General features: G+C 30.6%; 3 protein-coding genes across 7 annotated transcripts in view; 1 reads left to right on the forward strand and 2 right to left on the reverse strand.

Annotated features, from left to right (window-relative positions):
* Positions 1 to 15: 15 nt before the first annotated feature.
* LOC116772359 (85/88 kDa calcium-independent phospholipase A2) lies at positions 16 to 8,070 on the reverse strand. Of its 2 annotated transcripts, XM_061522429.1 has the most exons (16): positions 7,912 to 8,070; positions 7,635 to 7,845; positions 7,457 to 7,547; positions 7,057 to 7,224; positions 6,164 to 6,295; positions 5,837 to 6,011; positions 4,933 to 4,968; positions 3,802 to 4,243; positions 3,345 to 3,518; positions 2,732 to 3,000; positions 2,519 to 2,662; positions 2,312 to 2,444; positions 1,960 to 2,105; positions 1,577 to 1,692; positions 905 to 1,121; positions 16 to 633 (listed from the first exon to the last, which is right to left on the reverse strand). In XM_061522429.1, exons 1-16 carry the CDS (start codon positions 7,922 to 7,924, stop codon positions 614 to 616), a joined length of 2,487 nt encoding a protein of 828 aa, XP_061378413.1. In that variant the 5' UTR covers positions 7,925 to 8,070; the 3' UTR covers positions 16 to 613. The 2 variants fall into 2 exon arrangements, with proteins under 2 accessions (XP_061378413.1, XP_061378414.1); XM_061522430.1 differs by lacking the exon at positions 4,933 to 4,968.
* A 1,160-nt stretch (positions 8,071 to 9,230) lies between these two features.
* LOC116772568 (islet cell autoantigen 1) lies at positions 9,231 to 12,044 on the reverse strand. Its single transcript, XM_032664798.2, has 4 exons — positions 11,392 to 12,044; positions 11,053 to 11,283; positions 10,713 to 10,937; positions 9,231 to 10,345 (listed from the first exon to the last, which is right to left on the reverse strand). Exons 1-4 carry the CDS (start codon positions 11,959 to 11,961, stop codon positions 10,136 to 10,138), a joined length of 1,236 nt encoding a protein of 411 aa, XP_032520689.2. The 5' UTR covers positions 11,962 to 12,044; the 3' UTR covers positions 9,231 to 10,135.
* A 206-nt stretch (positions 12,045 to 12,250) lies between these two features.
* The window catches only part of LOC116772252 (cyclin-dependent kinase 14), a 51,521-nt gene continuing 36,061 nt past the window's right edge, over positions 12,251 to 27,710 (forward strand). For 2 of the 4 annotated variants that reach the window (XM_032664351.2, XM_032664354.2), the window contains exon 1: positions 12,251 to 12,468. In XM_032664351.2, coding sequence (XP_032520242.1) covers positions 12,399 to 12,468 — 70 coding nt within the window. In that variant the 5' untranslated portion in view covers positions 12,251 to 12,398. Of the gene's footprint in view, positions 12,469 to 17,474; positions 17,686 to 22,236; positions 22,636 to 27,710 lie in introns of those variants that run through there. The other 2 variants (XM_032664353.2, XM_032664352.2) reach the window with 2 other exon arrangements.

The raw sequence follows: 27,710 nt of genomic DNA on the forward strand, positions 1-27,710 counted from the left end.
TAAATTAAACTTCCATTCCTTTACACATTTATTAAGAATTACAATCAGTCAATACACATTTGCTTCTGCAATTCTAAGCACTCCGTTGATATAAACCTTGCGATAAAGCTTGTAATTTACTTATTCTTCTAAACATTTTAGTTTAATGTGCATTATTAATTATCCTAACATCCCGCTACTAAAACATCAAAACAAAATAAAGTATCAGAAGCAATTGTGCCAAAATTAATAATAAATCACAGAATCATGCCTAACTAATCAACAAATAAAATAGAGAGAAAATTAAATTAAAATTATTACTACTCTTAATGGAATTTTCGTAAGTAAAATACATATGACACAACATAAAAAGATAAAAAATAAAAACAATTCCATGGGAAGCTATTTCATCACATTGTTCTATAGAAAATATAACAATATTGACTAAGTAAATATTTAAATAATCTTTTTATTTAACAACAATATAAATAAATTATTTGAATACCAATTTTATTATGACAGTTTCACTAAAACAATCTTATTGTATCCCTTATATAGTTATAAAGTTACAGATGCTACGGATGACGCCTCTGAATACTTTACGGATCCTACTTGTAGCCTGCAACAGTTTCTATTAACCGGACATCGGTATATCTGAAATTCAGAAAACACATTAAACAAAGTATTTTGACAAATTATATATGTATAGGTGTGTATATAATAAAGTTCATACTATACTATGTGTAGGTACACATTCAACATGGACGATTTTAAATATATAATGTCAGTGTTGGTATAAGTAATAAGTATGTGTCGCTGATGAATATGTTATACATATGTATAAATAAAATTTTTCCAGCACTTATGTATGTATGTGTGAGTAAGACTATAATAATTTTATATTATGTATATATAAGATAATTACCATGGGATCTCAGTAGCGTGGCGAGTTCGACGAGTCTATCTCGTTGACTGCGCATGTACGCGTGGGCTTCCCACAGCATTGTGACGAGCCGCTCGTCGAGTCGTTCGTCCATTGCCACGTCCCACGACATCTGAGGAGCGAACCGATAGTAGGGGGCTCCGAGCGACCAGCACCAGGAACGAGCGCGCTCCACTACGCGGCCGTCCGACTGTGTCGCCTGAAAGATACGGGAGATTAGATATAATGACTAGATTTTATTGAACAACCTGTATATACTGTAAGTATATGGAGATCGTGCGACAGAAAATGCAATAAAACCATGAGTTTTTCGGTTTTTATTGTAAGAATGCAAAATCGTCTCATATTTATAAAAATGTTCTGGTTCGACGAAGGTTGGGTGTAAAAAATTATTAATATATCTGTGAAGATAAATTTTTACATCTGTTATTTGTATCACAATTTATTATGCGTAGACAAACAGACAGAAATTTATTTTCAAATTCAGAACGATCAAATCCACATCATGCTTAAAATTCAAAACATTCCTGTTCCGATGTGTGTATTATTGTAACAACTGTATATAAAGGCTGCTGCGATATTAACTGTATACAAACTATACAGGGTGCTGGGAAAAGCAACAGAAGTTATGTAAGTGTTGTCATATCTTAATACCTGATCCACCAACAACCCCCCAATGTTAGACAGTCCCCAGGCCACTCTAGCGGTGTCCCATAAACTTTCTGGCTTGAAAACATCTATGTCTTTCAATTTAGAAACGGGAATGAGACCTGAAATTAAATATATAAGAAATTGTACTTATTTATTAAAAAATTTAAATATATAAATTACATTCCAAATAGACTCAAACATCAGAAGTTAGAGCATGAAGCATCATGAATCAACCACCTTCGATGACAACGCTTCAGAAAAACAAGTTAAATCTTATTGAAGAATTTTTTTTTCCGTGCTATATATTGGTGTAACAAACTCGTCAGAAAACTTCTCACGGGTCACAATAACTCTGAGTCTCACAATGAGTGTTCTTCATCACTCACCAGTTCCACAGGAAACTACGACCTTGAGGTAAGTGTTTTTGGCTTTCTCGTGCTGGCCGGTGCCTTCCAGCGCTAGTCGTAGTTCCGCCAGCTCGGTCAACGCGTCTAGAGTTGGATTGTTACCCATCAGACCACCATCCAGAAACCTGGAAAAAAAACAAAATATTATATAACATAATTCTCAATAATTAAATTGAACATGGGACAAATCTATACATATAGACAAATCAATGTGCTTTTTCACTTACACTTTTGTCAGATATCCATAGTTAATTATTCTGAGGGCTTCAATTCACTTATATAAATATATATATACATGTATATCAAGTATACTTAAATAATTTGTTCTAACCTGCCCGAAGCCCTAAAGTAGGAAGGTGCAGCGCCGGTGGCTCGAGCCGCCTCCCATACCAGCTGTTGCGAAGGAGGCGGTGGCGGCGGGAGAGACACCACAGTAGATTGGTCTCCAGCTTCCGCATGAGGACCTGGAAACGACAGCTCAAGTAAGTGAAGACAGGTATTATTAAAAAATTAATTATGGTATAGATATGACACTTACTAGTAGTTCCGTTGTACTCGTTTAATATTTCTTGCGCGGACTGGTAGTTCCTGAATATATGCAGATCAACTGGTTTGCGATCTGCCAGAACGGCCAGTATCATTAAATTCGGTTTCTTTATATCTGCCATGACAGTTTGCGTTCCTATAAAATATAAATTTAGATTATCACATCGTACTTAGAGATACAATAGAAATGAAACTAAGGAAATACCTAAATTTTCTTTCAAAATTGTCTCCAAAGCCTCCGAAGGATACGGTCTCGATCCCACGAAGGCGTATTCCTTCATTCTGAAGTACAGCCTTTGGCAATCCCTCAAACTCTTCCCGGTGGCCAATGCTAAAGCTAGAATTCCCCCAGTACTGGTGCCAGCGACCCAGTCGAAGCACTCTATGATAGGTCTACCCACCGCAGCCTCGAGGTTTAGCAGCAGTTGGACCAACACTAAGCCACGGATCCCCCCTCCGTCTAAGCAAAGTAGTCTGCAAATACATACATGCATTTAAAATAACTATTTTTAATGCTTGAAGCAATTAAATCATTGGTCATATACTGACTACGTACTGTTATTTTGTAGGTTTACTATTTTACTTTGGGATTATAATTAATAATCCTACCTTTATGCCACCAAAAATCTATTTGTTTCATTGAAAGAGAGACAGAGATAGACAAAACTAATTGATCACCGAAAGAAAAACCTCCTTTGCTTTGAGACCTGATGAGAACTGATGATTAAAATATCCTCTCATCGAATAATCTACCGTTAACTCCTCATTATAATCGGAGTTTATTTCAAGAGCCGCCGAATCACTAATATCCAACGCACCGTCCAACCTTCTCGTCGGCGTTCATGGCCGCGGCGCGGGCCATGGTTGCAGCTGTGAGCATATCACTGACCATCTCCCTGGTGGCGGCGCGCGCGACTGCCTGAGGTGGTACCCCATTGTACTCACCGCGGGCAGCGCAGCCAGGACCGCAACCGGAAGTGCTGGACGAACATCTATCAAGTGCATTAAGGACAAAGATATTTAGAATGGTATAATTGTTTGAAACCATGTTCATACGTGTACTAAATAATAAATATGGCGATTAAGATTTCAAATAGTTGCATACGACAGTACCACTTTGGAGAATCTCTCCATTGAGTTAAACATTTTTAATGCGACTGTACCTTTATAAAATATTTGCTCTGTGCTTTTAATTTTCATGTCGTGGTCGGTGACTTTAAAGGGAAAACAGAATTTGTAATTGAACAAAAAGCTGTCACAATAATCGCAACTAACCGTTCGGCTCCAACAGAGTGCAGTATATAAAGGATCTTATCGTAGTTGTTGTTCGACATTTCTTTAGGGACGATGTGTCTCGCTGTGAACCCAGCTTTATTTTTCGCTTCCAGTTCCGCTCCAAAAACTACAAGCGCTTGGACAATGGCTATATTAGTCTGTTTCGCTGCTAGATGTAATGGTGTGTTCCCTTCGTTATCCCCTATGGAATGTTCAACGGCCCTCGACAGTAACGCAATAGCGCATTCCAATCTGCCCCTTAAAACCATAATATGAAGGGCGGTTCTCCCATCAAAGTTGACAGCGTTGATGTCACAGTTTTTGTTCGCAAGCGCCTCCACGACCTCTCTCGATATAGCCCAGTGTAAAGGAGTGCCGCCTCGTTTCATGTCCTGCTGATAAAGTTTCGGCTGGTTGTCTTGAAGCACATCACCCACGATACCTGCAATGTGAACACACTGTAATCTATTCATATTAAGTTCGCTACAACCGTTGCATACATTTTAATGAGCCCAAAACATCTTCCAAAAAACGTTCCTCCATTTTGACACTCCAAGATACACAGCCTCGATCAAATGAACTCAGAGACAACAATACCTTATAATAGATTTACATATTAATATCCCTCTAACGACTCTACTTATTAGTTGTTAATTGTAATATTATGCTTTATTAGCTATTGTTCAGAGTTATTAAGTTGTTGTCGTTCAGTGTTTGTGCTACGTTGTGGTAGAAAACCATTTCTAGAATTCAATCCGAGAATCATTTTTGAGTATTGGGAATTTCCAGTGACGTCATAAAGTGAATAAACAATTACACAACCTTCTGTACACAATATTGCAATACATTTCCAATTATAAAAATACACAAACTAGATCAGTAATCACTTAGGAGAGTCGTTCGTAACTTGGGTATTTTTATCAAATGAATGTCTTTATGATATTAATAAAAATTATATTTAGCAAAATATCTAATTAATGTTACCAAATTTTTTGCAACCAAAGTAAAACCATCTTTTAATAATCTTGTTACATAGACAAACCTCTGCATATTTTGTTATTGTACCAAAACACTAAAATTTTGTGTATGCATTTCAAGTTCATTCATGTGTTTATAGCGTTGCTTCATTACCTGGCAACACTGAACTCGTGGAACCTGTTGAAGTTGCTGGAACGACATCAACATCGGATAGAATCATCTTTATCTATTCACTTAAATAATTTAACATACAAATAAGATCATACTTATTCATAATGTTTTTTAGAGTTTCGTAGCCAAATGGCAAAATACGGAACCCTTATAGATTCGTCATGTCTGTCGGTCCGTCCGTGTGTCACAGCCATTTATTTCCGTTACTTATAATTGTTGAGCCTACATAGTTGAAACTTTGTAGGTTGATGTATTCTGGTAACCGCTATTTGATTTTTTAGTAAAAATTAATAAATTTAAAAATTAAAGGGGGGCAAACCAAACATGGAACTAATTAAAAAATATATTTTTTTTTTAGCTAACCTATACGTGATGGGTGTTTATGGATACGGCTTTAAAAAAGTTGTTTGAAAGATAGACAGACGCTTCCAATGTGGAAAAATGAGCGTGTCCCCCCCCTCTTTAACTTTTAAAATAAGAGAGTGAGAAAACTAAAAAAAATATATGTAATAGATTTCAATGGAAACTTTCAACGAAAATTGGTTTGAAAGAGATATCATTATTAGTTTTTAAGAAATAATACATTTTCAAAATACGCATATACAACTTTGTCGTTCATACAAACACTATGTAAAACCAAGTTATTTTTTTTAATAAAACATCGATCACAGTTAGAACGCACTACAATAACTTTTATATTATGTCATCTAGTTGCTGCTACGGAACCCTGCAAGTCCGACTCGTTTATCTTTTATTCAACACCTACATATATAAGAAATTTTTCGATAATAATTTATATAATTTGAAATAGAACGCATGTTATCAATATAGTATTTACATTATACATAGATAATATGTATTTTATGTTTTCTATCATATAACATACCGGGTATTGTACTAGTATTATAACTTCTGGGCGTTGCCGACAGATTAACATCCGCCCCCGCCAGTATAAGGGCGCGTACACAATCAGGTGCATCCGCGAGGCAGGCCATGTGCAACGGCGTATAGCCTTGCTTATTATACTTGTTCAGGAAAGATATTGTCTTTGCCGTCAAGGCCTATAAATTAAAATTATATAGACATATTAAAAAAATAACTCAATATTAGGAATGAAAAAAGAGCTTGATTTTAATCAGATATGTGTTAAATTATCAAAACGTTGATTACTTAGTATGGCTCACATCAAACGGATAAACAAAGTAAAACTCACATTAACAATTTCCTTGTTACTGGCCGCTGCATAGTGGAACACTGTGTTGCCCTCTGTATCAATTACATCCAATCTACAATTTAACGATAGTAGACTCTGCACCATTCTGATGTTGTTATTTTTAATTGCAACCTGAAATTAATATCATTATATAGAATATTTTAATTATATATAGTTTTAGCAAAACCATGTCACTTTGATAACATATTCGTCTGTATGTAATAACAATATTTTTTCTTACAAATGGTATATATTTGTGAATGTAGTAATTTTAATTTTGAACATTCATTTTGGTATTGCAAATTCTTAAAAAGCTCAAGTTTAATTTTTCAACAAAACTATTATCACTGAAATTTACTACAATATAGTAAGTGCAGTTATTTCTTTACTTTAAAATATATATATACAAAGTAGTGATTTTCACAACCTTTAAATTCCAATAAATATGTAGTACATTGTTTCATAGAAATATTAATTTGATATTTAATATCTCATTTTTGTAATCTGTGGTTGCATATTCAAACAAATTTTATTAATCTACGTCCACACCTTAGATTGATTTTCACAGGGTTAGCAGTATCTCATTCCGTTTGTACAATATCATATTAACATTATATAACCTAATTTTATATAGTTACCATTTGTTTTGTAATAATTTTTTTAAGTGTTGCCTTATCATAAAAAATATCATTCTACTGATAATATAGATTAATTTTGTTTGATTGATTAAAACTATTTACATTACTTTAGTTACATAATAAAACTTGTAACAAATTAAATTTGTTTTTCTCATTACTAGTACGCCATTTCAATAACACTTACTATGTGCAAAATTGGAGTATTTATATCCCACTTAAATACAGAAATGGTTTCTTAATTAAAAAAAAAATTACCATTAATGGCGTTATCCCCATGGTGGGATCGATATCATCAATTTGTTTCTGTATATCCGGATCATTGAATAGTTCACAAAGTCCATAGTGTGCAACCAAGTGAGCCAACGTCCAAGATCTATGTTCTGAGAGTGTGTCACATATCTTTTGAAGACTTGCCACATTACACTATAGAGAAATAAAATACAATTTTATGCTTAAAAATATACATCTGATTGATGTATTTAAATATTTTTTGTGTATAAATTAATAATACTGAAATCATGTAATACACAGTCATAGATCACTAAAATGATATCATCTATGATGACCTATTTTAGTCCAAAGTCGAACACTAAAGATAATGGGGTCTTTCAAAGTAATTAAGTTTAAAATATAATCGTTTTTATATTCTACTTACTTCCTTGGTTATTTTGACATAAAGTGGAATTCTTTCTTTAAATACAATAAATCTTTCTTCACATTCCTCGCGACTTTCAGATCTAAATAAGCTGTTGACACAAAGACAAATAGTTATACGAATATACGTTATGAGCCAGACCAGTGGTGAATCACATCTTAACTAATAAATTACATACCTATACATCTGATGTAAGCTCTCGGTAAAAGGTTTATGCAGCACGATTTCATAATATTTATCTTTAGAATTTCTTCCATCATTGGGTATTTTTGGTAAGTAAAGCAACATAGAATCTTCTCTACAATGAATTGGTCTTGAAATGTAATTGTCCGAACGAACTTCTATTACTTTATTTAGAGGTTCTTCAAAGTTAAGCAAACCCCGAAATACTAAAAAAAATATTTAAATATAAAACATATTCCTATGAATGTTACGCCTAATATTGTTAAACTTACTTGAATTCAACATTCTGAGTAGTGTATGTAAAGATCTTAAATGGCAAAGTTATAATATTCAAACAAATTTCATTTCAAAGTAATATTGATTCGATTAAGTAATTCAAAAGATGTAAAATCCAATCAAACCTTTAAAACCCTATGACAAACTAATGATTTGACATAAGATTTTTTTATTTTAACTGACGGATGACAGTAGTCGATCGTTGCCAAAACACAATAGGATATAGGTATAAATTATGTTTAAAAAAATAGATATAAGTAATTTAAAACCTCTAATAAAAATTAACCAATCTAAATTTATTGAATATTCTTATAACTGTTATTCTAATATCCTCTAAATAAATCACTTCATTTTGATATTATATTTATGAATAAATTTATTAAATTCAAACATTGGTATGAAAAACAATGCAACATTGACCTATCAGGAAATCTTGCTCGAGAGTACAAGGACTACTTGGTATCTAGACTCACGACATTTTCAGAATCTTAACTGATCGCTTTTATGTCTACTTATATCGAGATTTTTAAATAAAAATACTGTCCTCCAGGAAAAAACAGTGTTTTGATTTTGAACTTGATTATTAGGTACTTTTTAGAATCACTCATTGGAGTTGCCTTAATAACAATACACCTACAATGTGGAATTAACGATATATGAAGAAAATAAATTACTACGGGCCTTGACACTAAAATACAACTTTAATTTTTGTGTAACTTAGGATTGTTACTTTATTGTCGTAAATAAATCACAGAATTTCATAGTTCATAATATAGTCTTAGATATATATTTACTTAGAAATAACCCATACCAATATAATATAATATATATATATATGGCGCCTAAAATGAAATGACTAATATATCTAAATACTATATGACATACCAAAACAACTGTTATCAGGTTGAATGCCTTTTTATTTAAAAAAGAAAAGATTGTATTAGGCTTCACCCCTTTTTAGATCCCTTTTACTTACTAACCCTGTTATATTACTTATACATAATCTAGTGGCTAGATACCACTTCTCCAATAAAGCGAAGGAGTGTCTTGCTTGTTCACGGGTTAAACTAGCAATACAAATATTTTATTATGATATCATAGGGATTTTTTTTATTGATTTAATCCTTAAAACATCTTTTGCGTACAGGATGGCATTAAATTTAATTTTCGCAACAGTGACCATGGTCATTAATTTTATTTTATTTTGTGCAAAAAAAAAAAATTGCTTGTCACATAAAAAAAATATTAAAATGTGGTGTATAACCTGCACGTCAGATAGTAAATTATATAATACATAATATGTAGAAAAAAATAATACCATTTTAACATCAATTTTATTAAGGATATAATTTTAAAATATAAGGTTACAATAACATATTATGGAATGTAAATAAAACATTTTTACAATCTAAAGGCTTACATATAAAACTCTTTGGTGTCCAATACAAAACAACAGATCAAAGTGACTAGGTTTGATTAAATCATACATTATAAAGAATTAAAAGCTCAAAACTCTGGCATGAATATAAACTGTACAAATAATAAGTGTAAGACATTGTATGAATTTAGCCGATACTCTTATTGATGATGTCGGAAACAAAATATAATGAATGTGGTTATTTATTGTAGTTGTACTATATAAATCTAAAGGTATATATTAAAGTTGTACCACACAATATAACTATTATACAAACTCTAGATATTAATTTCATATTAACATTATATCTTGACACTAGTTGTTACATTATTATCAACCCTGTTTCAATATAAAATTAAATAATATTTGTTCATGATTATACATGTAAAACTCAATACAACAAAGACAAAGGTGTAAACAATAGTCAATATAATAATAGCAATAAAAAAAAAATCAATTAATTTTTGTACTTACAGCAAATAAAACAAGTTTGCTGAGCAATCTCTTCAATGATATATAAAAATCTAAGCATTACTTTATCTGTGTAATTCATAGATTTACATATTATTTTAAAAAGTATGATTGTCCATAATAAATATCAAAATCCTTATTTGTTTAGGGAAAAATATTCAAAATGTTGTTTTTCCAAATTATTCCAATGCATCTATATATGTGATCCAAGCTAGCAGTTGTGGACTGGCTTTTATTCATACTATAGAGTATAGACCATAGTTAGCACTGTCTTTTATTTGTACCATAGACAATGGTTTGAACTGAGTTTTATTTTTATCATACACCATAGTTTAAGCTGCATGACTCTGGTTTGGATTTGAGCCGGGAATATTGTCTGGATTGGCCAAGGGATCAAGTTCAGCAAACAGCTTAAACCAGGCCATTTTACTTTCCTTTGCTGAAAGGGGTTTCGCTGGGGGTTGTGCTTGCTCGGATGGTTTTATTTGATTGTTAATATGAACTGGCGCCAATGAACCTTCATGTAGATTCATATTTAAACTCTGTAATAATTAAACTTTCATCTTTATAACAATATTCAAACTTAAGTTATATCTATAATTAATCGAAACTTTGAGATTTTTTTTATTAAAGAACATATTTTTTAAGAGTTAAGGTAATTTAATAAAAATTCAATGACAACAATGAAATGAAAATGTAGAATGACAAATCTATGAACACGTGATGCAAGCTTCAAACCTCTAGAATATTGCACATCCATTTGCTTTGGGGATTTAAAATAACATGACTTGATTAGCTACATATTATTTAACTATCTATGGGTACAAAGGTGCTATATATTAGGTTTGCTTACAAAATTTCCAAACAATTTCTAAGTTTGTTGTATATTAAAAATAAGTTGTAAATTACCTGTAATAGTTGCGAGGGCATAAACGATCCAAAGTTAGCCGGTTGATCTCCACAGTTAAGGTTTAATCCAGCAAGATCTTCATTAATGTCATTATGTTCAATTTCAGTATTAATTAAATTGCCTGATGTCGATGGTTCGTCTTTTGTGTTGTTGGATGGTTGGTTATTATCAGTAATATTAGATTCAGGCTTAGAATTTTCTTGAGCATCATCTTTGAAATCATCCTGTAATCATGTTATGTTATAATAAATTATCTATGTTAAAAATATACACATTATATATATATATTATTAATATGACATTATTGTATGTATAAAAATATTTTTTTTAAGTATCAACCTGGAAGAATAACATTTGATCTTTATCAGGAACTCCATTTTCTTCCTGGTTGGAATCCACTTGTCCTAGACTTTTCAAAATACAGAACTCATATTGTGGGGCTTCACTCATAGTGTCGATGGTGGCTTGGAGTGTTTGGGCAACTTTGGTGGAGAAAGCCAAGAATGAACTTTGGTAGTTGGACAATACATGTGAAAACATGTTACATCTAGCTGCTGCTAACAAATCAATCTGTAACGACAATTAATCAACATTAAGCAGTTTTTTCGAAAGAGATATTTCTTAATATAAGAAAAACATAAAGTTCCACAAGTTTTTAGCATGGTCAAAATAACGTACCTTTTGTAAAACATCAAGAGTCAGCTTATCAAACATTTTCTTACTTTCGCGGACCTGGCCCTGGGCTTTACGAAAATTGTCAAGACCGCGACCAGTATCCGGATCTAATTGGGTACTTGCAGACTTCATCCAGCTAAGAGCAGCCCGATATTCAATACGCGCTTTTTCCATCGCTGATACAGTTGCACGCATATCTTTAACAGCACGACATCTAAACGTTTCCACTTCGTGATAAAGCCTTAATAATGGCGGTCTCACTGATACGCGTTGCTGCCCCGAATATGATATCGCTTTACCAGCAGATACCATATGTTTACCCGAAGCGTCTGTGTTTTTACCAGCATCTCGTAGAAATTTTCCCAAAGAATTTTCCTCTTGGGCTAAAATACACAGTCGTTCTTGATACTGGTCCAAATAACGTTGTAACTGCAAACAACTTTCAGATATTGATTGAAACAATTCCAACTTTGCGTCGAGCTCGGCATCAGAAGAAACAATACATTCGTCTTCTTTTGAACCAAATTTTTTTTGAACAGTCTTTTTCGTAACCCAATACTGATGCTGCATCATATTTGCATAATTTATTTAATATAATTACGTACGCAGGACACGGGGACAACTTTATTCCTGAATTACTGAAAATGTTGACATTTTTACTTCGGACTTAATGTCAAAACACTAAAGAAAGGAAAAAAATAACTATCCAAAGAATATTAAAATAAAGTAAATTGTAATTATAAAAAATACAAATCAATTAGTAATTTTATCAAATTATTTTTTTCGGTTAAAACTTCTAAAATTTATTGATATGGTACGTAAGTATATAGATAGCCTAATTTATATGTTGTCTATGACACCGTATTTACAATCGGAATGTGGAATGGCCGACGCGTTTCGCATTATGTGCGAATGTATTGTGTTATCATACTGATTGTAAGATAATAATATGTTGCTTTGTGCTAAATAAAGTAGATATAATTAAAATAATTTTTGTGGACGCTTTTAAAATGTACTGTGCGAGTGATAAAACAATACCCGGAGTGTCATCCTCGCAGTCTTCGAAGAATGTCAAAGAAGGTAAGTTTGTAGTTGTCAATGTGAAATTAATTTATAAACATTTTTGGTTATGTACACAAACCTTCAATGATCAAAACATAAACATTTCTTAGCTACGTTTGGTATTGGGTGTAGTTATCATATTTACAACATATATTATTTACTTAAGATAAACTTTTTGAACTTCTCTAACTTTTTGTATGTAAGAGATATTGTTTCGGCATTATTATTGTTGACGTTTTCCTTTTATGATTTTCATTATAATTGAAGTTTGTATTTGCGATTAAATGGGGAAGTTCAACTACGTAAACTACTAATAACACAAAATATATAAAATCAGAATAACAATTTCATTTCATAATGTTGAATTGATGCTTATAAAATATTTCTTTCTTATAATGTCTAAAATATTCTTATAATGTCTAAATGTCTAAAAACACTTTATGTCCAAATAATTTCACAATATCATTAGAAAAAATTTCACTTGCTTCAGAAATGTATAAGTAGGTACCAATTTAAAAAGAAATACCCTTTATTTTATTTGGTATATCTAATCTATAATCCTTTCAAATATTCTGATTATATGGTCAACATTTTTATCTGTTAAGAATTTGTGTCATTCTTATAATGACTTATTACAATAAAATAATATAGGATAAAAAATTCTTTTTAAATTCAACATTAACTTCTTTTTAAACAATTCTAGATAAAAAAAATATTGACAGTTTTTGTGTCAGCATTTTTTTTACTTTCAAATTTACCGAAACCAGTATTTGATTCAGTAAAGAAATACATTAATTATTAAATGAATTAATTATAGAAGTAAATTCATTGGAAAGAAGAGAAGCATAAATTGCTTGCAAATAAATTAAAGCTAATAAATATAGTTAACATAATAACATAATGTGGATAAACATGCAACAGTAATTAATAACAGTATAACAGTGAAAAACTTTTCTAAAATAATATTCTACTTATAACCAAATAACTTCACAATATAGGTATGCCTCAAGTAACAATTAATTTCTTTTAAACACATTATAATAGCTTCATTATTTAAGGGTTGTGAATAAACATATTCAATTAATTTTGCTTTTAATTCAATATTTAATATTTTTAATTATAATTTGATGCATGATATGATAAAATTTACTCTGAGTCAAGTCCGAATAGTGCATGTGATGAATGTATGTCTTTTGTTTGTTATATATTATAAAGAAATTGATTATTATAAAAGAAATCTAATAAGCATGATGTTTGATATGTGAATTATTTTATATGTGTATATATATATTTGTTGGTAAATGTGATGTTTATTTTTTTATTTCGAAGGCAAACTCCTTTGAAAAAATGGACCCATAAATCTTCCATATGAGTACTCAAATATTTATACCTAAAAGTGTTCTATTATATAAATAAATAGAATTACTGTAAATAGTGCTGCAGATACAATAGCAATTCAATAGTTGGTGTTAACTGGTACATGGTGTTTATCGATCCAAATTTTATAAGTATGGAGAATAAAAATTAAAAATTTTCTATACAAAATATATGAGTTGACATAGTATTTCTTAATATAGTATTGGTTAAAAAAATAAATAGTTTTTTAAGTATTAATTTAAGTGGTCAAGATAGCCCTTTTGTCAATCGTTATAATGGAAAATGTATTTTAATATTTTTGTAACTATCCATGCAAAATTTTTTTTTTCGTTCATAATTTTACAACGAAAAAAATCTCTTTACTGTGTTATATATTCAAAAGTACAGAATAACCTATACAAATAAATTTACTCGTCTTTGTTATTGACAAATATCAATGAATAGTTTGAATCAACTTTCTGTTCAGACGAAAGCTGTTTCAGGTATAGTGTGGAACATCGTGTTATCACGCGGAATTGTATCGCTCATCGAAAGTTTTAAAGGTCAAGGTCGCTTGGTATTGCAATCGCGCCTATTTTGAATCCAAATCAATATTCTATGCTCAAACCATCCAACGAAAGCATTCTAAAATTGGTATTATCAAACTATTTTTGTTGGTCTGTAACCGTTAGTTGAATTTTGTATTGAATGTTATTCGAAATAATATTTTGTTTTTGCATTTTATTTTCATACGTTAAAATATATTATGATAAAAAATTTTGATCGCCTTGGATGTAGTATTTTTGTTCATTTAATATATATATTACGTAATTTACGAACGAATGCAATCTAAGCAATATTATGTTAGATTTTTGTAACGAATGATGCAATAATAGCTACGTTATGTTGTACGTATTATCAATTCTGACGGTTAAATGTGTGTCGAATTATATATTTTAAACGAATCATACATTTCAAATGACTTAATATTTTTTCATCTTTATTAACAATCTAGTTGTAGTCTTTTGCTTTGTCTGTGTATAAAAACATCTTTGTTATACGCGCTATTATTGTTATGAGGTTTCGTGGGATTTTCTCGAAGATGTCTAAATCAGGGCATGAATTACTGACGATTATACTAAGCAACTCAGGCATTGTTCTTTCGATATATTTTTTTTTGTATATTGGCCTTTAATTGAATGAGTAATAAATAGCTTAACAAACATTTAATCGAATTGAGAACTTACTCATTTTTGAAGAAGAATAAAATAAAAATCGGTCGAGTTCATACATAACAAACAAACGGACAGATATAAAATACTTAAAACATTCAGGAAAAGTACACATACACAACATACTCGTATACAGAAACAATTTCCGTATAATGAGATCTAAGACTTTCGCGAGTTTACATTAAAATAAAACTAATATTTTTCGGATTTACTACGAGAATTCTATTGTTCTAACTTCATAATCCCGACGTTTCCGTTACTTTTCAGCTAACGTGATCACAAGCAGACGAGATCTCGTCTGCCCGTATAATCGTTATATATTATTAAATACTTTGTTATTCCTATAAGTAAATTTCGCATGAGAAACCTACCGGCGTCACATACGTGTATTACTATTGAAATAAAACATACATTGTTATGATATGTATCTAATTGTAATTACAATAAACATATGTCATATGAAATTAATTTGTAACATACTTGTAGATTGTCACCTCGAGCACTGAATGTTGTGCGAGTCGTTTGACACGTTCGTAATACAACTGACATTCCCAGATGGTTTCTAAAGTATCAATTTTAGAGAAGCACATAGCTTTATAAATCTAGCATAAGTTGTTTGTTGGAATTAAAATTTTACCGATTTAGAATTTACGATATTGCTAAATGTTTTCATTGTGTGTAGTTTATTTCATGTCTTACAAATAATACCGGTACTGTTGTTATTGTATTTCATCTATTTATTATTAAAATTATATTTATCGGTATAGTTAATAATTGTAGTAGGCTTCGGTTGTGTCGTTAGTTTTGTCTGTACTGGATAATTTTTTGAACGTGATAATGGATGACGTAATAAGAACAAATTCCCAAATTAATATAAATGTTTATAATGTAATCTCTCAAGCATATTATCTTTATAACGGTAGTATATATGTCTTCTATATATCTTATAAAAGGTACGCATGCTTGGCGAGTTGGTTAGTTCTAGTTTGAAATAGTCTCCAGGTTAGTGGCCTATAATGCTCTCTGAATGTCACAGGTCGATGCTACGGGTTGCGTATTGAAGATTTTCTATGTGATTTTTATATATTTTAAGATCTGTTCTTTCTATTGGGATTATTTAGTTGCTTGATTAATTATATACAACATGGTAACAACTCTTAATATATACTCGTAGTTATAGAAGTTGTGGTCGGTATTTTTTTTTATAATTTGTTTGTCATTTTTGTAATGGTAAAATGTGTCCTACATTTTTTTTATGGAATAAAACAAAAAAAAAAAAATACAATTCAGTGCAACTATTCAAAGAAATATTTTTGTAATGGAATATAAGGTCTACTGCAAAGTAATTAGTATAAAGGTCATTATTCTTTTAGCGCTCTTTCCTGTACAGCCGCATTAAGTCAATTAAACAGAACCAAATGAGGCGTTATACCCTTGGGTTCAAAGTTAAAAACCCATAAGATTCGTGTTATCGTTTTTCGTGAAGCAATAATGTTTTTTATTGACCAATTCCGATTCGTTGGAAGCTGGCTACTTGGTCGTTTCCCTTGTGATATTGGTTGCCATACGAGAAATATTTTTTCAAGTAGGAAATAATTATTATAGCCAGTCGAATACTTATTTCCTCGATTTAATTTAACAAACTCTTGACAATGCATGCTGATATCAAAATGCTTTGTATGAATAAGTGCTTCGCCGATACCATTGTACGGTTTAATTATTCAACTGACGTCCTATCGCGAATTTAATTGAGGTGATTCAATCCACGTAAGTATGATGAGAATGGAAGGAGGTTTATTTATGTATTAGGAGTTAGAATGTGGATTTGTTATTGTTATATGTTGTATTTTTTTTTATTAGTGTAAAGTTATATATGATCTTTAATTTTCTGCTTATAAACTATTAGTAGTAAAAAGTACGTATGTGTTTGTATAATTTTGACTAGTTCATCCAAAGAATAAACGAGGTTTTATATTTGAATACTTCATTGAGGTAAGGCATACAATAGTTACGTTTCGCGAAAATATATACTAAGCAGCAATTAAGACAGGACGTGATCACGGTAACGAATGTATTGATGCGTTAAGCTTAGAGCGAGGTGTATTCATGAAAGGCTGGGGTGCTCCGAGTGCCGTCTGACACAATTCCGGGCGCCGGCGCGGCGAGAGGAGACTGCAGCCCAGCCAGACGACACGCGGTCACACTCACGAGCGCTCCCGCTCAACTGAACGCTCTCGGATTCCGTGCGGTTTTTATCATCACGAACTCGTCAAATTCAAAATTCGAATACCGAATTTTTGTTTGTTAACGCAACCCGTTCGGAAACCATTGTTCTGTGACACAATGCTACGTGCGTAATACCGCTTCCTGCGTTCGTGGATTGATTAACTTCGATCGTGCTGACGAAGTTTCCCTGACGTTATTCACTGTTAAGTTTATGAACTTGTTTATTTGATATATTGACGGTGATAACGGGAAGTTTGTTTTGCGTTCTTTGAAAGGCTGATAAGATTATATATTAACTTTCTCAGTGCAAAAGAAAAGGAAACCGTCACACTGTATTCCTTCGATAGTTTCAAGGTTTACGAGTATGACGAGGATGCATCGTACAACGGCCATGAAGATACATTCGGAGCCCTCAAGAAAAGTAAGTTCTGTTTATTACATTTACGTAGACAGTTTAGTCACGTAGTTAAATGTAATGAATTTAATGTTATCGCAATACGTTTTATTTATTTTTTCCCTTAACAACCGCTGACCGCTGACCTGGTGACATAGAGCGCTGTCAGCGCTAAAGCGGTCAGGGGCTTATAATATAATCATAATCGTGACACGGTTAGTATCATTATGCTGTATGAATTTATTCGATACAAAATATACATTTTTTAAATTTGCTTCTGTGACAGTCTGCAAAAGAAAAAAGGTAAAATCAAGCGCAGGTTGTTAATGAAGTTCCCAGTTGTTTAAATAGAGTCAGGACGTTTGTGTCTGTGGTGAACGAAGGGTGCGACTTTAAATTAATTCGCGCGTACATACAAACTGTTTACGTTTTTAAATTCGTTCTAAATTTAAAATTGTGAACTTTACAAATTATTTGATGTAGTTATTCTTAGATAGGATGATTCGAAATTGAAAATTTGAAATTACGTAACAGTTTGTCTTAGTTTTTTTTTTATGAGTAAAGCCTTATGAGTTGTGTTTAATCGTATTCTTTTATGTGACATATATGTAAATTATGATGACATTTATGTAATATTCTTCGGTAAATTTTCTGTTTACCGTTAAATCGCTGCCATACATTTGTTAAGGAAGGAAATATATCGCATAGATTGTATTATTTACGTTGTAAAGCATTAAACTCTAATATTATTATTCCGGTTTATAATTTCCGGTTATATAATATATAAGCGTTTAATCGAAATTGTCTTAAGAACAAAAATTTTTGGAGAAAATTTAAGAAATATGTTTATGTTACCAACTTTGTTGTTTTAAATCGATTAAGTTAATGTCTTTCCATAAAGTATAAAGTCGAAATTGTCCAATTAAAGGTAAGTATATACTGACCTAGTTATATGTGTGGACAGTCACTTGATTTTTTAAATAAGTTTTTAAAGAAAAGAGAAATGTTATTCCATATAATTTTTTAATCCATGCTTATTAAAATAAAATCTCTGTTGGTGAATTTTCATAGAATTATTAATTCATTTCTATGTATTTAAAACTTTCCCATTTTTATTTTATTTTATCATCGGTACAGAAAATAAAATTTAGTAAATACTGGTATTCCCACTGAAGCTATAAAATAATAAAATCATATTAAGTTGTCAGATCTAAGAAAATTAGAAGGTTTTATGTTTAGATGGAGAACATAATTTTAGAATTATTGGTTGGTTCCTAATGAATTTTTCTTCTGAATAAAAATCAGAACATGATTTCAAGTTAGGCTTAGCTGGCCTGTACTTCATGAGTCAGAAGACAAATTATAATCCCGACCCTTACTGTACACTGTTAACGCTTTATATGAGATTGAAGTAAGCTAGGGTTTTTAATGAAATGAATGAGTCTAGCACACGGACTCGCTGATGCGGACATTGAGTGGAGGAGTCTAAGTCTACTTTAACCCTATTATATAAACCCCTTTTTAGTCAAAAAACAATTTGGCATTCGGTTATAACCCTTTGATTATATAATGTTTTTTTTTATTAAAAAAAGTGTATATGTGTACATGTTAGTGTCATTTTTATTTGATTATGAAAAAGGATTGTTTATGTATTTTTTGTCCTAAATTTGGTTTAGTTATACTTTTATCGCTTTGAAAGTGTACAAAATTATTAATTATTTTTTACGTTTCATTGAAAAAAATGTACCTATTCAACATTGTCATTGTACACTCATATCCAAGACTTTCGCGAGTATTCGTTTAAAATTGAAATAAAATTAATATTTTCGGATTTACTACGTGTCTTTTTTTATTATTTTAAATTACATAATCCCGACGTTTTGATTACTTTGCAGCAACCGTGATCACGGGCAGACGAAATGAAAAAAAATAGTTTTATTCCCATTATATATTTGTTGGTATATTTTATATGACATAATTTTATTTTGATAGTACGCTACAATATTATGTCCTTTTTCTAAATCTATCTGTCGGTCATTTACAGTTAATGTTGACCTTTGTACGTGATAAATACATTTTAGATGTAAACAGCGAAGTGCTATGCTGTTAGTTATGTTAATTGTCCGACTAATTTTATATTCAGGCGTTTTAACCGAACGTTCAAATAAAACTATAAATTTTGAAAATATTTTTCTGCTCACTTACCTTGCAGATTACTTTTAAAGTTTATCAACAACTATAATATTATTTTATAGCTTCATTATCGAAATTAAAAGATTACAGGTATTAATAATGAAACATTTGGTAATCATAAACAATTATTATACCATAATTAATTAATTTAAAAAATAATTCCTTCATTAATTTCATTAATCTTCATTGATGTAACCACAGTTGATTATAACTATAATATTGTCATTAATGAAATGGACATCATTATGTATAACGGTTAGCCTAAAATTAAATTTAAATCATTATATTAAGATTAATCTTATATTTTAACTTTGAGCACATTTTATTTAATTTAGTATTTCTATTACTATTATTCAAAATGATTTGATATTTATAGTTAAAAAAAAAATTAATGTCTTCAATTTTTGGAATTTTAAAAATATATTAAGAAACTATTTTATATTTAGAAACTATGTTTAAAAAGCATGAAAAGTGCTTAACAAAACCTCTGAGATGTGGTATTAAAAATGTGGTATTTTCGTCGGTTTAATTTTTTTTTCTAAATAAGGTTTCTTAATCGGTGTAGGTGGAAGTTATAGGGTCACTTTGATGTCGATCTATCCGTCTTTTCCGTAGAAATTCGCTGAGGTTTTCCAAAGGCAAAGCAAATTTTTCCTCAATACTAAAGTTTACTACAATAATATCTTTGTATAGTAAATAATTACATGAACCGATTTGAGTAAGAAATGAATGTAAATGATATGTAAAATTGATCTTAAATAAATGAAGATATCCATATAATCTACACTTTAGAAACCATATCATATCCATTTGGAAACCATATGGAGGAAAAAAACGTTTTTTCATTTTTTTTTTCTTATATTAACATCCCAAATCGACTATCAGAGACTATTTACACGAAGGGTTGCTGTATCCCTTTGTTGATATTGGCTCCAGACCAACACTTCACAGCCGTTCTCATCTCATTTTGTATATGTTCGATTGACAAACATTGTCACAATCACTATCTCCTATACAGTCCTGTGTGTTCACAATCATTTGTTATTTATGATGATTCAAACGGTACGGTAAAGAGGTGTATGTACAATATTAATGAGTCACATTATATTTCCATTAAAACTGATAGACGATGACTAAATTTATTCCTAGATGTCGAAATCAATTTATTGTAGATTTTATTGGCACTTTTCTTTCAGCCTTGGATTTTCTTTTTAAGAGATTAGTCTTGGCGCGTAAAACGTGAAAGAAAATCATTTTATGGGCCATCGTCTTTGATCGAAAGCTCTTTGAAGTGCCATTTGTGTTTTTTTTTCCTTTTTTATTGTGTTGTAGGAAATATTTTTTTGTATACGTAAAAATTACGTTTAATCAATTAATTTTTTTAATTGTATATCTATTTCAAATTTTTAAATGATATTTTTTTTCACAATCGAAACTTACTGCGGATGTGTTTCTTAATTTTATCAGCTAGTAAATGTTCCGACAAAAAAAAATGGCTTGAAAAATCTTTAAGTGACATTGTAATTATAAATATATACGGATGAAATGGGAATTTGAATTTCACTGTGTCATTAAGAACACTTTTTTCGTTATATCATAAACTGGGTATCTTTTTTTTTACTATTTGCCATAGGAGTGGCTTATTCTTTTCATTAAGCTAAATTTAAAGAAAACAAAATTCGTACGCCAATGGCAAAAATGTTGTTGATAAATAAAAATAGTAATAATAATGTTATCTTATCGAAACAAACATTCAATGGATTATAATTTTAGTTCTTGATAACAGAAAATGTTTTTTTAAACAGCAGATTATTTATTTTTTTATTTTGGTAACAAGTAATAACGACTATGTATGTTTTTTTTAATTCAGTTTAAAAAACATTGTGAAGTCTTCGTTTTAATTTTTTTTATCCAATTTAATATTTTTTTTTAAATATTTAATGGAATTCAGCTGTCGCGAAAATTTCCGTTTTGTCTCGTAATATAGTATTGACATTTTTTATCACACTCCATACTAACCTTTGAACTCAACTTATCTAAATATGTAGTATGTATGTATATTTAGATATACAACAATTCCGAATATAGAGTAGTGTATTATCTTACAATTAGGTTCAATTACAAAACAACAGATCGACATAATTTTTGTACTCAAAAACGTTGACATGCACAACATTGCAATACTATTAAAAATAATCCTTTTCCTGTGTAAACCTTAATTTTTTTTCCAATACTTTATTCTTATTATTTGCGAAGGTTTAACTTTAAATATAACTATTCGATGCAGTCTGTAAGGAACCAGTTGAGTAAGTTTAAGTAACCAGGCGAATGCGCTGAGGCCAAAGATAAGAGTAGGTAAACTAGTGAACGGGCGTTCGACTCGTTTCTCCAGTAGGCCCCTGCGCTTCGTTGCGAGAGGACGGCGCTTGCGCATCTCACAACAAATATACATATCTAGGTCGCACTCATGTGATAGTTCCCATTTCTCTTTTCCTTTTTTTTTTATGAGAAACAGTGCTCAGTGATCGTACGATTTTTAATATAACGGTTCCACGTCTTAAGTTATCCGATTATGCATATGTGATTCATAAATCAGTTTGTGCTAAAAAAAATAATTTAATCCCATGTGAGATGTGATATTGGAGTGTTGTATTAAGGCTTTTTTAATATCGTATACAGTCCGCTGGCGTTTCTAAGAAGCGTTGAATTGATTTTTGTGAATGAGTCAGCTAACAGGCGTCGGTATTGTTAACTTCGTCAACGTGCTGCCCACGATATCTGAAGGTAATACTGGTGGGACATGTCTCGTGAATTTCTTTGTCTTCATATTAGTAAATTGTATAACATATACATGTTAATATTAAATAGTATAGTGTTACTTTGATATTATAACGGTGATTGTTTTAGTTTAATACAATAATATTTACCCTTCACTATAGAATCAGCACTTAAGGTGTTTCTTACAACCGCTGGCGTTCAATCTTGTTAGGGTTACTAACTTGATATCCCACGATACTAGCCGCGTATAAGATCATGTAACGTATTATTTAAAATTGTTTTATGTATTCACAGGTTGTTAGTTAATATTAGCTCATTGTAATCAATACTATTAGAAGGAATTGTTGTCAATGAACAAAAATGCGAGTGTTCATAAAATTTTATTATTGTTTTTATTTAGTTTTAAAAAGTATTTGTTTGATTTTATTGAATTTAGCCATTAGTTAATATAAATTTGTGTTACTTTTCAAATAGCGTGTAAAGTGACAAAGGACGTTATGTACGTTAGTATTAAAACAGTACGAACAGAACTCGTGTTGTAAAGGTCGCCCGCTTTTTTTTTTTGGTATTATTTCTGCCAGTTCCTGTGAACCTATGTTTTGATGTTAAACTTTCTCGTTATTCGAGGCATAGATAATAAACCAACACGGACTTTATTCTTGATTTGCTCTGTTTTTTTTTATCTATGAGATGTGTAACTATTGTTATTATTCATGTACGCATTCAGAGTGATTTTTTTCAGTCTTTTTGAACCTTCCAATTATGAAATATCCCTTAGTGAAACTATAACATTTTTACGTAATAGGAAAATGCCGCAGTTTTTGTTTATAGGCGGATTTTATTTTTAAAAGAGTATTGATCAGGATTAAAGCAAATTGTTTTTGACGTCAGTTCTACTGAGTTTGGAATTTACGTTATAAATGGTCTAAACAAATATTTATATTGTTTTATCTCTTCATTACCCGAGCCGTCAGGTGTGAGTGATCGGAAATCTCGACAGTGGTCTATACAAACTTGACAGTTGACGGTTCTTGTAACATCCGGTCGTCAGAAGCTTGTAGGTGGCGCAGGTGCCCGGGTAAAGATTGCAGGCAGACGGATGTGAACCATTAAGAGATGAGATTTAATTCACCGTCTCCCCATTAACATCTATCTTCTTGACTCGTTTAAATACTGATTGTATCAAATTAATTATTTATTTTGTATTTGAATACAGTAGTGATTCTTATTTTTATGTTTTAAACATTAAAGCGATGTTGAGATCATGCTTTAATTATAATTCAAATATAACGTAGAATGAAAAATGCTATGACACGATAGTTTGTTTGGTAAAGAACTGGAACGTGTTGTATCGGAGGTTGCCGGTTCGAATCCTACTCGTATCTATGAAATTTTTTATAATATATCATCTATGTAAATTCGTGATTATTGTATATAGATAATTCTGGTAAGATTCAATTGGTTGAATACTTCAATCCTTACATATTTACAGTATAAGATTTGGAAAATTATTTTAGGTCTCCTTATAATTACTTTGTGTTACTTTTAAAAAGCCTGGGTTGACTTTATTTTACGGGCAGTTTAATTTCAAGAAAAAAGAAAGAATTTTATCAAATCGAATGTGGTATTTCGAAAAGGAGAATAAGTACTTGTAAAATATATTTATTTCTATTTTCTGCATATATTTACTTTGAAGTCAAGCTTGCAAGTAATAAAGATATCTTGGAAACGATTAAAAACATTGTTTTTTAGTGGCATCTGTGGTTCTGATTCCTATGAAATTATTCAATACCTTCATTCTAAGCGGCAATTTTAAATCCTCTATATTGTCTAACTATTATAGTTCTTATTGCAGTAGCTTTAAGATTTATTTCATTTTCCATACGTCATGCGGGTTATTAGCAAACTGGGTGTATTTGTAGTGCATCGCTCCTATTTTTATATTCCGCTGCATATTACATTTCAGATGTCGTTTTAAGTTACTTTTTACTCAATAAATTTTCTTATATTTTTTTTTTATTACAAATAAAATAAGACTAAGTATTTTTATATTATTGGCAATCATAAGATAATTCGTTGTAATTGATTCTTACAGGGTTTAATGTATGGGCCGAGTTTTAAAATTTTAACGTCCGTATAAAATGAATTACTGTACCGTCATACTTTATAACGTCGTAAAAACTGTCTTTCACTTTTTTTGATGGATCTTAATGGAACCGAGATGAATGCGGGACGCAAACATTGAACTTGCTCTTTTATTGCCCTCGTTTTATACCAATATGTAGAGAAAATTATTAGAAACTCTCCTCCTGGTAAGTTTTAATGTATTTTTTTACGATTTTGGTTGTCATCCTTCTAATTTTCTCTTAAATAGTAATTAAAGTATAAATTTGAATAATGATTTATTTTTTGAGTTCAATTGTTCGATTTCGCACCATACAAATATTATAATCTCGCATAGATTATTACAATATTTTTTTATATAAAACGTTTATGCAAAATTGCAATAGTTTATGCGTGAGGGTGTAACAAACATGTATACATTAATCGACGTGTATTTTATTAATTTATTATACGTTTTTCAATATTAGTGGAATAATAGAAAATAGGATTATAAGATTTTGGTATAGTTTTATTAACTTTCAACTAAAACGCTCAAAATTTAAAGAATTTTTATCTACTCCCCACTACAGACAAGCAACATTTATCACATTATCATTATTTCAATGGCTCAATAGATATGTAAATGTAATATACCTATTTAATCAAGTCTAAAGCGTTATCTGTTAATACAGTCACGAGAAGATTCAGTATTTATGTCAATATAAATACATGTAACGAATCTCGTGATCGACGAATGTTTACGTATCGGTTTAGCGTTTAAGTATATCTAATGTGTATAGTAATATTGATAATGTCGTGACGCTAACTTAACAGCATCCTTTGATTTATTCCATAATTTTCACAAAATGCGCTAAATTATTTACAATGCAGATTTACATTTCTGTAATATATATATAATAAATTTGTATGAATTTGTAAAATATATTATGGGAGTGTACGTGTTTTTTTGCCTTAGCGTCACAAAGTAATGCATAGAACAATTCGTATTAGCATCACAATAGTTCTGTTTGCAGGGTCGCAGGTTCGAGGTCGTGATATGCATTCGTTATTTTGTAATTGCTCCGAGCGGAGATTTTGTTTTTTTTTTTTATTAGAGACGAAAAAGTAATTTATATTATTCTAAAAACAAATTAAACATATCTGACTCGTCCACAGAAATAGTCTGCGTGCATGGTTAATAGGAAAATGCACGTTCCAAACTGTTATGTAAATTTATATTGTTGCATACAATAAAATATGAATGCATTCCTTATTGTAATTGCATCTACGTGTCGAATTGTGTTATATGAATTGACATCGGAATGAAGATATTGTTTTTGGATGGCTAGTTTGCAATCACAACTATAACCTAAACCTTGAAAATACCAACCAAATTAATTAATAACAATTTCAGTACATTTTAATAAATGTTCAAATTAAGCTTCTCCTATAAAAACCACATACATGCAAATTTATTTACCCTCTGTTTTATTTGCGTAAAATTCTAATATTCCTAAAACACCATTGAAACAAGATGTTACTATCTCAACCAATTAACTTGATGTTATACCTGAGATCGTAATAAAAACTTCTGGAACCACATTATAACCGCTCGTCAGTCGTATAAAAAAACAATTTAATATTCTATGCGAGCGCCTCCAAGACGTAAGGATCTTATTTCGGGTTCGCTTCAATAGTTTCAAGTCGGCCACATTGTGTACTATTCTCTATTCTCCACTTGTGTAGGATCTAAATATGCTCGCCAGTTACTTTAGCGACCATTTTGCTATTACAATTCATCAATTCTAATCTTTTGAAAGTGGGTTTCAAAGCATGAAATGGAATTACGGTTGTCGTTGCTCTTAATGGTCTCAGTTTAAATGGACAAATCCTCTGTTGTTATGGTTTATGCATCCTCTTAAAGTGTAGTTTAATTATATGAATTTGTCTATCTGTGTTGTCTATGTTTGTTAACTGATTTATAGAAAACTTTCGTTGTTTTAATCAAGCAAAATCTTAAATAAATGTAAGTAATTATTTCGTATAGAATATAAATATAATTTGTACGAGTTCTTGAATCTATATTCTTAAAAGATACTTCAATAGAATTAATGGAATGATTTTCTATATGAAGATGTACTCTTTACTAAGTAGCCTTGATTTGATAGTATATTTAAAGTCTCCCGAGTCTTAAGTAGTCAGATAAATACATAACGTGTCTGCTTCTGGTACTAATCTACATAAAACATTTAAAGCTAACATCTGAGAGAACAGTAAATAAATTGTTAGATTGTGATGAAATTTTTGAGCACGACCGCTGGAATTTTACGTATGTTTGTAATCTTTTTGCTGTTCTGAGTTTTATTACAAAATTTTCTGTCTTTCTCCTCGGTCTAGACTGATTTTTTTGATATCTTATACTTTTGTTATGATTCAAGACAATAATAAAAAATATTTATATTAATAAGCCAAAGACGCAAGTTAAACGGAACGGCTGTTAAGAAATGAATGTAAAGTTAACTTGAAAATCAAAAAAAAAAAAATATGACCATTAAATATTGTATGACGTCAACCGTTCGCCTTCAGAATTAATGTGCTGAAGAGATAAATACTAATAAGGAAAAAATGCACAGACCACAAATATAAGACATTTTTCTTCTCCAAAACCGTTAGTAGTATAGATAATAAATTACTGCAAATAAAGTTATATACCTCATTGTAAATTACAAGAAATTATACGCTATCATAAATGTTGTTTAATGATTCATACAAATATAACACATACCATCTATCTGACGCACCGTTGGCTTCGGTGGTTCCTGAATTGCTATCGATGAGTAAAGAAAAAATAAATAGTTTGTATAATTATCACGTTTGTAACCTAAAAACAGTAATTGTTATAAATTGTAAATGTTCAAACTACTAGCTTCTAATCGGACCTACCATACCCACGTTAGTTAATGGATGCTTACAATACA

This window comes from Danaus plexippus, chromosome 12, assembly GCF_018135715.1.
Source record: "Danaus plexippus chromosome 12, MEX_DaPlex, whole genome shotgun sequence".
NCBI classification, from domain to species: domain Eukaryota; kingdom Metazoa; phylum Arthropoda; class Insecta; order Lepidoptera; family Nymphalidae; genus Danaus; species Danaus plexippus.